General features: G+C 34.8%; 1 protein-coding gene across 6 annotated transcripts in view; it reads left to right on the top strand.

Annotated features, from left to right (window-relative positions):
* The first annotated feature begins 1,331 nt into the window (after nt 1-1,331).
* Nucleotides 1,332-13,906, top strand: part of Asxl2 (ASXL transcriptional regulator 2) — a 67,243-nt gene continuing 54,668 nt past the window's right edge. For 3 of the 6 annotated variants that reach the window (XM_078029546.1, XM_078029547.1, XM_078029548.1), the window contains exons 1-2: nt 1,332-1,478; nt 6,885-7,035. In XM_078029546.1, coding sequence (XP_077885672.1) covers nt 1,401-1,478; nt 6,885-7,035 — 229 coding nt within the window. In that variant the 5' untranslated portion in view covers nt 1,332-1,400. Of the gene's footprint in view, nt 1,479-5,350; nt 5,445-6,884; nt 7,036-13,906 lie in introns of all 6 variants that reach the window. The other 3 variants (XM_078029550.1, XM_078029549.1, XM_078029551.1) reach the window with 2 other exon arrangements.

Here is a 13,906-nt window from a genome sequence, read left to right on the forward strand (position 1 = left end):
GATTTTATTTGTTTCTTGGTTTTCCTATGTTTCCATTTTTTTCCCAGCCATCTCTTTCCTGTTCTTCTGTTTTCTTGATTCTCACTGAAATCTTGGCTTTACCATTTTGTGTGTGATTTGTCTTTGTTATTGTTTTTTTGAGGTATCAGGGATTGAACTCAGGGGCACTCAACTACTGAGCCACATCTCCAACCCTATTTTGTATTTTATTTAAAGACAGGGCCTCACTGAGTTGCTAGTTGCCTCCTCATTGATGAGGATCCTCCTGCCTCAGCCTCCTGAGCTTCTGGGATTATATGTGTGCAACACTGCATCCAGTTATTCCCAGCCCTAACATTCTATACAGTGACATTTTTGCCATTTTTCTTAGGTATATAAACACATTGTCTTTAAGTATAATAGCACTACCTTTAAATACTACAGCCCTTATGCTTACTTTTAACAATTTTTTACTATTTTTATTTTCTGTTTTAAAACTGTTCTTATTTGAAGCTTTTATTTTAACATCATCTAATTTCTTGATTTTCAATTACTTTATTCAGTTTTTTGCTAGTCAATCTGATATTTTATACTATGCTCTTTAATACAAGTGATTCCATGTAGTTTATATTTTAAAATGCACCTTGTGTATAATTCTCTTTTCTTTTTCTTAATATTCAAGCAACTGACAGAAAAATGTTAGTGTCATTTTCCTGATGAAAGGACAGTAAAAAGGAAAGACAAACCAATAGTGCCTATCAGAAATTTTTCTTATAGTTTATTTTGTCAGGAACGGGAAAGTAAAGTCTGATTATGATTGGAAAGGAAAATAATATGTTGTTTGAGATGATTATTATGTACCTAAAATTCTAGAAAATGAGAATTAATATATATTTATTCAAGTTGCTTCATGCAAAATAATTCAGAAGCCTATTTGTGTTTAATGATCTTATTATAGGTTTAGATATAATAAATCATGGCAGTGTATTAGCTTCACAGATCAGATTTAATTTGATATAGCAATATGCAAGAGGATAAATATTGTTTATTTGAACCTGTGTGTGTGTTCCCTGTTTTTTGTTACACATTTGTAAAGTTTGTGCAAAATAAGAGAGAATGTTTACAAAATGTATTTGTGATACTTCTGTATTTTTCTTGACTTAAATGTTAGATAGTGATTGGGATTGAGGAATTATTTTTTTCTTTACATATATGAGAATGATTTTTATATCCATTTTCTTCATGATAGCCTCTTTCTAGATTGATAAGCTTATAAAACATGTGTAAATCAAAAGAGTATTAACCAATTAAAAAATCAAATTGGTGTTACATAGAATATTTTCCAGAGATAGGAAGTCATCACTGTGTTCATCATCTTTTTGTTTTGCAGTGGGACTTCCCCTCTTGCCTGCCTGAATGCAATGCTCCACACAAACTCCCGAGGTGAAGAGGGTATCTTCTATAAAGTTCCAGGTAGAATGGGAGTATATACTTTAAAGGTAAATATTTGTGTTGGGGACTAATTTTTAATTAAACAGCAAGCAGCAGTATATAAATAATATTTGAGCCGTAGAGGCAGAATTCTGTTTTTGAAGAACTTATTTTCAATGGGAGGTAATATTTTCAAACTGTAACAAATATATATAATTGTTGTTGCTGGGGGTTCAACCCAGGGCCTTATTTATGCTAAGTACATACTGTATCAGCCCCCATCCCCAATACTTATTTATTTATGTATCTATTTATTTTTACTAATCTGTAACTGTCTATAGATAGATCAGACAAACAACTTTATTCTTTATAATTTTCTGGGATGGGGGCAGGTACTGGAAATTGAACTCAGGGACTCTTTACCACTGAGCTACATAGCCCCAGCCCTTTTTATGTTTTATTTTGAGACAGTCTAAGTTGCTTAGGGCCTAAGTTGTTATTGCCTCAGCCTCCTGAGTTACAGGGATTACTGTTGTGTGCCCCTGTGCCCAGTAATTCTTCAAAAGAATTTTTTCTTTATTGAAAAGATAATGACTTTTTTTTTTTAATGGGGTCTTATTACAATTCTCAGGCTAATTTCAAACTCCTCAAGAGATCCTCTCCTACCTCTGCTTCCTGAGGCTATTGTGTGCACTGATGCCCAGCTCCCAGTGATTCTTTAAAAGAACTGTACAACATTTCAGTGATAATTGGGTTTTACCATAGAGCATACTGCATAGATGCTTTACATTACTTTTATTTAACTGTACACTACAATCACACTTATTTCTTTTTTGTAATGGAGAAAACCAAAGTTCTGAAGACTGAATTTTCTTGACGGGTGTTAGCCAGTTAATTTCAGAATCAGAATATGAACCCAGAATTGACTTAACTCCCAAACCATGCTCTTTTTACCATAATAAGCTGGCTAATTTCTAATTTCAACAGTGAGAAAAGGAACCTTTGCTTACCAATATCCTTCTGCTTACAAATAGGAAAACCACTTGAAATGAGCTTCAATAAGAAGAGAATTTATTAGTTCATGTAACTGAAAATCCAGGGAAGCTAAGGCTAGATCCTCAGGACTTGGTCACGCCACTTCCTTTTGGCTTCGTTTTCAGTCAGACTTTTCACATCATTTATAACTTCACTCCTAGTCCCTATTCTGCAGTCTCTAATTTTGGAGGGAGAAGAGTCCAGGAACTACAGCCAAAACCTCCCACTTAGTTTGAACTTGTCTTAATTAGTTTGGCCTAGCCCATGTGACCATACCTGAATGGCTTTTACCAAATCCATAGGTTCTTCGTATTGGTTTAATGTGGGGTTGAGATTAAACCTGCAACAGGCAGGTGAATTGAGGAGAAGAATTATTTTCCACAGGAGGTTTACCAGCAGATGAAAAATTAATGGTTGGAAGTCAGTGACTGTGTTTGTATGTGTGGGACTCTGTCCCTCTCTACTTTTTTGCACTGAACTAAAGTCATCACAAGTTCCATGGTTGTATATAGCCCATTATTATTAAAAATATCTAACCTCCCTGTAATACCTTCTTTTTTGTGTACTGCGATTAACTTACTAGTATTATAGGACTTTATTCACTATATGGAACTTTCTGCTTTTCTTTGATTTCTTAGCTGTTTTAGATCTTCCTTTATTTATTTATTTATTTATTTATTTATTTATTTATTTATTTATAAAAGAGAGAGTAAGAGAGGAGAGAGAGAGAGAGAGAGAATTTTTAATATTTATTTTTCAGTTCTCGGCGGACACAACATCTTTGTTGGTATGTGGTGCTGAGGATCGAACCCGGGTCGCACGCATACCAGGGGAGCGCACTACTGCTTGAGCCACATCCCCAGCCCCTTCCCTAATTTATTATACTCAGTATATTTCTGTCATCCAGTGTGTGGTGGTTTCTTTCCCCACACACAAAGCAGTTTTCTATCATACACCAACTGGGGTGCACCCCCTCATTTCGCTCAGTTCATAAACTGTCAGACTGACCACCCACCTCCCCGCCCATTCCTCCAACTTCAAATCCTAGTTATGTGTTCTAAGTTGTGGCCTGTACTTCTGATATAACACTTGTTATTGGGGTTCTTATGAGTCTTTCCTTGGATTCATTTAATTTGCTAAGATGGCATAAGTTTGGAAACATTTTAATTTACTCATTTATTTAAAAAGATAATAAGAAGGATACAGATGAATAGTCAGATGGAAAAGTTGCATAGACTGAGGTGTGGGAGAAGGGACATAGAACTTCCATAAATTCTCCAGAAGTTCATATGAACTTTAGGCCTTTTGGGTTTTTATGGAGGTTTATTTCATTGGCCATTGGTAATCATCTCAATCTCCAGCCCTTCTCTCTTCCTGGGAGATTTTGTCTGAAAGTTCCAGCTTTCTCATTACATAGTTGGTTGGCTCCCTTGACAGAGACTGTCTGGGGTCTCATCAAGAATTATCTTATGAGGCCAGGCAAGGTGGCTCATGTAATCCCAGTAGCTCCAGAGGCTAAGGCAGGAGGATCATGAGTTCAAAGCCAGCCTCAGCAATTTAGGAAGACCCTTAGCAACTCAGACCTTGTCTCTAAATAAAATACTTTAAAAAGGACTAGGGATGTAGCTCAGTAGTAAAGCACTCTTACTTTGAACCCCTGGTACCCCCAAAACAAAAACAAACCAAAAACCAGAATCATCTCATTAGAACAAAAGATGCTACCATTACCCGGGAGAGTCCAAGAAACTTGGGAGCTGTGTCAGACATTCCTATCACTAAAGAAATTACAGAAGTCTTACGAGCTCTGTTAGGAACTGGGGTCCAAGACCAAATTTCAGAATAAAAGATTCTTGTACTGCCAGTATTTCTCAGGAAATTGCAAGAGTTTGGGAGCTCTATGTCAGGAACCATGGTCACAGACCAAATAATGTATTTATTTTATCAAAATATGGCTTCTGGTGCTGGGGTTGTAGCTCAGTGGTAGAGCACTCACTTAGCATGTGCGAGGCCCTGGATTCAATCCTCAGTGGCACATAAAAAATAAATAAAATAAAGGTATTGTGTCCACTACAACTGAAAAATCAATATTCTAAAAAAATGTGGCTTCTATGCTAAAAAAAATGGAAGATAAAAAAAGATAAACTGTAGTCTTGATCTCTGAAGCTCACATTGTAGTTATTGAAATAAATGTATGTTCAAAAAAAATGTAATGTGCTGTAAAGTATTGTGAAAATTAAGTGAAAAAAGTGTTCAAATAAAGAGATCCAGAAAGTTGTTGTTATTAACTTGTAAGATTTTAATTGGACTTTGGACAGATAAATAATGGTAGTGAGGGCTTTGTGGACATGAGAATAGCCCAAGCAAAGGTACAGATAAGATTCAGAATGGACTTGAAAGTAGTGAAACTTCGAGTAGTTAGACCATAATCTGTGTATGAGCTTCTGTGGTAAGGAGTCTTCAATGTATAGTAAAAATAGGTGGAGATCAAACTTTTGAGGCCTTTGAACCTGACTGAGTAGTTTGGCATATGTGTGTATGTGTGTGTTTGTGTGCTGAGTAGATGGCATAAGTTTTATAGGAGAATGGCTTGATCAAATCTGTGTTTAAGAAGATAATTCAAGTAGGATAGTTTTCAGAGCAAAGCAGGAAAAAAAAAACTGGTTATAGTTGTCTCGAGAAACTAAGAAAAAAGCTACTTATAGTTGTCTGGAGAAACTCAGACCCTAAAGAAAGACAATGGTAAAAGAGATGAAAGCAAGGGACATTAGAGAAATAGAATGTTTTGTATTTGGAGTGGGCTAAAGCGGGTGTGTGGAAAAGATGCTAAGATTTGGGACATGAGCAGTTGATCCCAGAGGGATCACAAGTTTTTTACAAAAAGAAGATAATTATATTTGTATTTCAGATACTTGTTGAACCTTCAGGTCAAGATGTCTGGCTGGCAACTAACTCTATAAAAGCTGTCCTGCATTTTGAAGGAAAGAATAGAAAATTATGGGGTCTGTATTTTAAGAAAGTGTATAACATAAAAGATGGCTTAGAGAGAAATGGCTCAGGGCATAAATTTAAGTGGAAAATAACTGTTTCTTCCTAGATTAGAGTTTATACGGTCTTGGATATAATGTCATGGATGCCAATTATGTCTTAGAGGGGTCATGTCTTGTGTCTGTCAGAATTATTTGATTACAAAACCAAATTATGTGGGAAGATGAAATATTAGTGGGTGAAAATCCATAATCTTATATCTTAGAAATAACTTTCAGTAGTTTGTTGATTTATACATATATATATATATATTTAGTACATAAATACCTAGTAACTAATATTTATTGAGCTCTATGTCAGGCACTATTCTAAGCATTTTTATATTTATTAGCTCATTTAATTTCCAAGTGATCTTTTAAGGTAGGTATTTTTATACCCTATAGAGATTAAGTTACAAGAGGTTGAGACTTTGACCAAGGCTTAACAGTTAAGAGAAAATAAAGATAGAATATCTTTGTTTTCCTTGTCCTTGATCTTTTTGTTGTTGTTGTCATTCTGATTAGTTATACATGACATGAATGTACTTTGACACATCGTCCATAAATGGAATATAACTTCTTATTCTTCTGGTTATACATGATATAGAATCATACCGGTCATGTACTCATGTATGCACATAGGATAATAATGTCCAATTCATTCTACTATCTTTCCTATCCCCATCTTGTCCTTGATCTTATAACCACATTATTCTCTCTCACATACTCAGCTGACACTTATCTTTTCTGATTAGCATTCTCTTTATTAAATGCTGAAACAAAAAAGACTTGATATGATTTTTTTCCCTTTATTTATTTATTTTTACGTGGTGCTGAGGACCAAACCCAATGCCTCACAGGTACAAGGCAAGTGCTCTATCGCTGAGCCACAACCCTAGCTCTGATAAAATTATTTTTAAAAATTATTTTTTTCTGTTTGACCCTTGGCACTTATTAGCCTATATTCAAGAACCAATATGATTAAAGTAATATACTATCTCTTGCTATCCAGAAGCTAATTCTGTAATAGAATTCAGAATACATGGTGGTGAACACAAAAACACACAATTGTACATATATTTAACAAAATAGTTATTAAATAGTTTTTTTATTCTGAATATTTTATCATTTACCTGGACTTAGATCTACCTAATTTCTGTCTAAATTTAGCCTGTGTATTGTGCCTGCTCATGACCATTTTGTATAATTTTTATCTTTGGATGTAAATAAGAAACATTAACTTATTTGAGCCAAAAAGGGAGATGGCAAGAAATCAGATAACTTTGCTTAATCTGCTGTTTTGTTTTATAATACTAAAAATTAGTGCAACTAAGTTGCAACATTGCATATCAGAAATTTAATGCCTGTTTGTGAAAATGGTAATAATTAATCCTAATTGGATGCCTACATTTTCAGAAAGATGTGCCAGATGGGGTGAAAGAGCTATCAGAAGGTTCAGAAGAAAGCAGTGATGGTCAGTCAGATTCCCAGAGTTCTGAGAACAGCAGCAGCAGCAGTGACGGTGGCAGCAACAAAGAGGGGAAAAAGAGCAGGTGGAAAAGGAAAGGTAAATCTACCTGATCCTTCAATAAAGTATTGCATGCTATAGGACAAACATTCTTGTTAGTAATTACTCTTTTCCCACACCCAGTCTCTTGTTCTTTCCTCTAGATCGGTACTCTCCATTAGTTTCCTGCAATGATGGAAATATTTCTATCTATACTGTCTAGTACAACACAGTGGCCACTCGCCTCATGGACTTGTTATTTCTAGTGTGAGGAATATTTTTTAAAAATACTTTCTTTTGGGGGCCAGGTTTAGGTTCGAAGAAGAACTCAATGGAGACCCAGGCACAATGGCACACACCTGTCATCCCAGGGACTTGGGAGGCTGAGGTGGGAAGATAAGAAATTCAAGGCCAACTTCAGCAACTTATTGAGACCCTGTTTTAAAATAAAAGTGGGGATGTAGCTCAGTGGTAAAGTGCCCCTGGGTTAAATCACCAGTACTTAAAACAAAAACAAATAAAACACTCCCCACCCCCATGTATGCATTGTTTTGCCCACTTTCAAGATCTCCCACAAGACTGGTACATTTTTTTACAGATGATAAACCTACGCTGGCACATCATTATCATCCAGACTCCATGGTTTGCATTAGAATTCACTCTTAGTGGTATACATTCTAAGGGGCTTTAGAAAATAATGTATGAAAAGACATGTATTCACCATTAAAGTATATAGAATAGTTTAATTGTCCTAAAAACTCTTCTGTGCTCCATGTCTTCAACCCTCTCTCCCTGATAGCCCCTAATATTCACTACTCTTTCTACCTTTTACAAAGTTTTTACCCTTTCTAGAATGTCATATAGTTGAAACATTGTCAGATTGGCTTCTTTGATTTAGTATTATGCATTTTAGATTCCTCCCTGTCTTTTCATATAGCTCAATGGTTCATTTCTTTTTAGCATAGTTTATCCCTTTTCCAACTGAACATATCAGGTTGCAGTTACAAATAAAACTATATGCAGTTTTTGTGGGGGTATAAGTTTTCAATTCCTTTGGGTAATTATCAAGGAGTATGATTAATAGATCATATGGTAAAAGTATTGTTTATTTTTATAAACTGCCAAAGTGTCTATCAAAGTGATTGTACCCGTTTTGCATTCCCATCAGCAGTGAATAGGAGTTCCTATTGCTTTTCAGCCTCACCAGCATTTGGTGGTGTCAGTGATCTGGATTTTGGCCATTCTATTAGATGAATAGTGGTATCTCATGTTTTAATTTGCATTTCTCTAGTTACATGTAATGTGGAACATCTTTTGTGTTTTTATTTGCCCTCTGTATATAGTCTTTGGTAAGATGTCTATTCAGGTCTTTGACCTATTTTTTATCAGGATTTTTGTTAGTGAACTTGAAGAGTTTATATATATATATATATATTTTTTTAGTAGTAGACCCCTTTTTTGTTTGTTTGTTTTATTTTTTGGTTAAGGGATTGAATGCAGAGTTGCTTAACCAGGAGCCACATTCCTAGCCCTTTTTATTTTTTGAGATGAGGTCTCACTAAGTTGTTTGGGGCCTCACTAAGTTGCTGAGGCTAACTTTGAATTTGCGATCCTCCTGCCTCAGACTCACAGGCCACTTTTTAGGCATGAGCCACCATACCCAGCAGCAGTCTTTTGCATGTGTTTTCTCCAAAACTGAGTACTTTTTAGTTTCCTGCAGTTTGTTTTCATAGAGTATAAGTTTTTCATTTGAATGCAGGCTAGCTTATCCATCCTTTGTTTTATGGATGGTATCTTTGGTCTTGTATTTAAAATTCATCATCATCAAACTTGGGATCATATAGATTTTTTTTCTATTATCTTTTATAATTTTGAGTTTTGTTTTTAGGTCTGTGATCCATTTTGAGTTAATTTTTGTGAAGAGTGTGAGGTCTGTGTCTTATTCATTTTTTGGTATGTGGATATTCAATTAGAAACTGATTTTAATTTATTTAATTTTTTTTTTTTTTTTTTTTTTTTTTTTTTGGTACTGGGGATTGAACTCAGGGTCACTTGACCACTGAGCCACATCCACAACCCCAACTCTATTTTGTATCTTTTATTTAGATACAGGGTCTCACTGAGTTGTTTAGTGCCTGGCTTTTGCTGAGGCTGGCATTTTTTTTTTTTAATATTTATTTTATAGTTGGACACAATACCTTTATTTCACTTATTTTTTACATGGTGCTGAGGATCGAACCCAGGGTCCCTGCGTGCGAGACAAGCGCTCTACCACTGAGCACAACCCCAGCCCTGAGGCTGGCTTTTAAATTCTTTTTTTTTTTTTTTAAAGAGTGAGAGAGAAAGAATTTTTAATATTTATTTTTTAGTTCTCGGCGGACACAACATCTTTGTTGGTATGTGGTGCTGAGGATCGAACCCGGGCCGGACCAGATACTTTACCACTTAGCTACATATCCACCCTTTTTATTTTTATTTTTTCTAGACAGGGTCTCACTAAGTTGCTTATGGCTTCCCTAACATGCTTAGGCTGACCTGGAACTTGTGATCCTCCTGCCTTAGCCTCCCAAATTGATGAAATCACAAGTATGTGCCACCATGGTCAGCTAGAAACTGAATTTTTAATTTAAGAAAAAATTAAATAGCTAAATGTTGGATACCATCCATAAAACTATAAGTGTTATCTGGTTTTGCTCTCACGGTGGTTAACCATTCATAGCTTTTTTGTTTTTAAGACTTATAAAACATTCTGTAGTCTTCAGTTCTAAACTTTGAGCACCTACTGCTGTAACACTTCACTCTCTAGTAGGAAAAGAATGCTTTTTATTTTTACCAGCAAACACCAAATTTAGTCTGCTTGTCTTTGCTCTCCTCATGTTTGGTGTCTACTTGATAGCTCACCCAGAAAGCTTTCTTGAGGGAATAATGTCTGCTTTGCAGCAGCTTCACTGGAAGAGATACTCCAATTAAGGACACATTCTATTACCTGTTCCTTCCAGTTACTCTGTTAGAGGGTAAATCCTTTTTTTTTTTACCCCAATATTTAATTTAGCTGTATATAGCAAGGCAAATTTTAAGTCATCTCTTGAATCATTTACAAAGATACTGATATTCCTGAGTAAAATAGACATTCAAGATTTTCCTTGGCTTGAAGATCCTCTTAGATTTGAGTGATAGGTGAGCCATCTTTGAATCTAGTAGCTAAGATTATATTTCCCGAAATACTAGGCTCATTAATTTGAAGTGCTTTCAGGACTGTTAATGGGCCTATATCAAGAAACAGTTCTAAGCTAGACTCACTGGCATACGACTGTAATCCCAGTGGCTCAGGAGGCTGAGGTGCTAAGCAACCCAGTGAGACCCTGTCTATAAATAAAATACAAAATAGGAATGGGGATATGGCTCAGTAGTTGAGTGCCCCTGAGTTTAATCCCTGGTACCCCCACCCCCTGCCCAAAAAAAAAAAAGTAATTCTGATAAATTACCATCACTGTTAATGTGTGTGTTTTTCCTGAAGAGAATTAAGATAATTGGTGTCTTCATATGTGCTCTCTGGATATTATATGTGCAATGCAGGCAAACTTTGTAATCAAAGTATTTTACTTTAAAGACCACAACCATTTGGAGAGCCATCCAGACCTCACTTGTTAAGGACAAATGGAATGAAAGCAAGACAAATAGAGGCCTCTGAGCATAATCCTTGATGTATAATTTTAAGTTATCCCTGCCAGTAGTGAAAGAGGTATGGTTTGGGACTTTCTAGTCCACGTTTTTGGAAGTATAAAGCCCAAACTGTAAAGGGTGTTTTCATTTCATCTCTTCTCCCCAGTTTTAACTTTTTAAGTTTGGAAATTGTAGATCGAAGATTAGGAGCCAAGTAAGTCACTGGGCAACGGAAACAGTTACTAAGAACCATATTTTTTGGATGGAATTGGGAATAGGAAAATCAGTATTAAAGGAGGTTTAGTAAACTGTGAACAAAATCATTGTATCTTTAAGAGTTTGAGGTAAATGTATTAAGATACAGAAAGATCTAAGAAATGGAACCCTATTATGGTAAGTGTCTTGGTAGGTAGATTTGAGTAGCATAACCTGTGCCCCACACTGCATAATAATAGACTTGAACAACAAGGCAAATATCAAGTTAATTATTTTTGAGCTGTTTTTGATTTATTTCCCCCCTAGAAATCATTGCATTATTATTATTTTTTAAATATTTTTTTTAGTTGTCAGTGTACCTTTATTTATATGTGGTGCTGAGAATTGAACCCAGTGCCTCATATATGCTAGGGAAGTGCTCTACCACTGAGCTACAACCCCAGTCCTAGTACTCATTATTTATTCTTGGATTACAGTAAGATGTTACATATTTATGAATGTTTTTGTACTCCAGTAAGAAATTAAAGTGACAGACCTTACAATCTGTAGCCAGCAGTGACAGTTGCAGCATGCAGCAAGGCAGTTCTAAATCAGTTGCAGTTATCAACAAAGGGAAAGCAAATTTATTGTGCCTATTCCTTTTTCTTACTTAAGGTTTATTCTTAATCTGACATCACTTTATTTCAAATGCATTATAAGACAGGAAGAACACTGAGATAGTATCAAAACCCACTTCCTTTTATGTACAAAAATAAAGAGTTCTGACAGCAAAACTGATACTTGTAGTTGAAAATCAATAGAAACTCTCTTGAATAATGTATACCTTTAAATAAGAACAGAGAATAGAACTTTGAAATTCAGTCCAGTATTAAAACTAACTTAAAGTACAGAAACTTAAAACGTAGTTGTGATTTTTAGTTTTTAGACAGGAAACAATGTTCAGAGAGGAACTTTATGGAATTTCAAGCCAAGGTAAGGTGGAGTAACTCCAGAGAAATAATTATTAAAATCATCTGTTTTCTTTCTTTTTTATAATTTGTAGTAACATGAAGCTTCTGCCTTTTTCTTAGAATGAAATAAAAATACTGCAGTTTGAAGCCACTGCAGGGGTATTATTTTTATCTTTTGAAAGATAAAAGTTTTGTTAAATTTTGGTCTGCTTTTAAAGTATCTTAAGAAAACAATCAGTTATATGAAATATTCCTTTTCACTATAAGGAATTATTCCATGAGTATGAACTAATGTTAATTTACTATTTACTCAAAACTCCTTTGAATCAGGAATTTTGTATATAGCGTCTGGAGTTACTTAACATACTGTAGACCTACATGCCCTCTAACATTTATATATGTGTTAAGTTACTGAATGCGGAAAATGATATTTCCTTTCAGAAAGACAGGACTTTTGGCAAAGTTAATTTAGGTACAAACACCTTTGGGAGATGTTCTCTTCATTAGTTGTGAGTAAGTTGAAGGTTTTAGCTCTGTCTTATATTAAAGATGGCCACACTGGTAGGACTTGGACTGTGAAGGTACCCAGAAGCAAGGAAAGTTGTTCAGATATGGCCTTTCCTATTTGGTTAGGGAAATCTTAGAATATAATCAGGAGCCACAATCTGCCCAGTTTGGAGTAGACTGCACTTGGGATTTAGTATTAAAACAGGTCTATTACTTCTAGAAATACAATTCTTCAAAAAAAAGAATTAGAATAAAACCTCTTCCTTAGAAGTCATACTGTTTTTTATAGACTGGAACTATAATACTGCTCCAGTATTTCCAATAATCTCCCTAGTACTTCAGAGAGACCCATCAGATGTTGTCAGGAGAAAATAAACTTTTTAAAATTTTATTTATTTATTTATTTGTTTATTTTGTAGTTGTAGATGGACAGCATGCTTTTATTTTATTTATTTTTATGTGGTGCTGAGGATTGAACCCAGTGCCTCACATATGCAAGGCAAGCGCTCTGCCACTGAACTACAGCCTCAGCCCGAAAATAAACTTTTAAGACAGTGATTATTCTAAACCTTTTCATTCAGCTGTATCTCATATTAATAGTCCATATCCTCATGACTTTGTTTGGTGTTACAGTCTGTTGTCTGTGGAAGTAGAAAATTCTGATATTTAAATGTATCAAATTTATACTCAGTGATACATAACTATGAAATTCCTTTAATACAGAGGTTCTAGAATTTGTTTTAAGTGTTTTTCTGAAAATAATATTAAGCTTTATAGATTTTGTGTGTAGCTATGTTTTACTCAAAAATAGTAATTGTTGATCTTTTGGCCAGAACTTATCTTTTGTTAAGTATATATGTTTAAATGAGAGCCAGCATTTTTTATCTGATAAGATTAAAAAAAGAATCTTCGTAAATAAATCTGTTGAGCATTCTACATTGGAGAATAATCAGGTTATAATTTTGAAAAGCATTGTGTAAGCCATTAGTTTGGTTTTTTTTTTTTTTTTAATAGCCATCAAAGTAACAAATTTGTTTAAACTTCTTTCTATACTCATTCTTTCTCCACAGCATGTATAGTTTGCCAGGCACTTGAGAAACATATTTGAATAAGATGTGCACCCTGGGGCTGGGGTTATGGCTCAGTGGTAGAGCGCTCACATAGCATGTGCAGGGTCCTGGGTTCGATCCTCAGCACCACATAAAAATAAATAAATAAAATAAAGGTTAAAAAAAATAAGATGTGCACCTTTTCTTTAAAGTTCTGTCAGCATATCTAGAGATACAGTGAGAAGAGCAGATAATTAACAGATAGCCTAGTAAGTTATATGCGTGTATATTTATCGTATTATGTCACCACTGGAAAATGAGTCCTAACTTTACTTGGATTACTATTTTTATGAACGTAGAAAGTTCTTAGGTAACGTTGTCATCTTCTCTAGGGAAAACAAGATATATCATGAAAATAAAACCAAAAAGACATGAAGGAGGAATGTGTACAGTGTTTCCAGAAGCCATAGGAGGATAAATTTGACTGGGAGAGGGAATTCATGGACAGAAAGAAATTTGCATCAGACTATTAATTTTTAGTTTTAG

The sequence above is a fragment of the Ictidomys tridecemlineatus genome, chromosome 12 (assembly GCF_052094955.1).
Source record: "Ictidomys tridecemlineatus isolate mIctTri1 chromosome 12, mIctTri1.hap1, whole genome shotgun sequence".
NCBI classification, from domain to species: Eukaryota; Metazoa; Chordata; class Mammalia; order Rodentia; family Sciuridae; genus Ictidomys; species Ictidomys tridecemlineatus.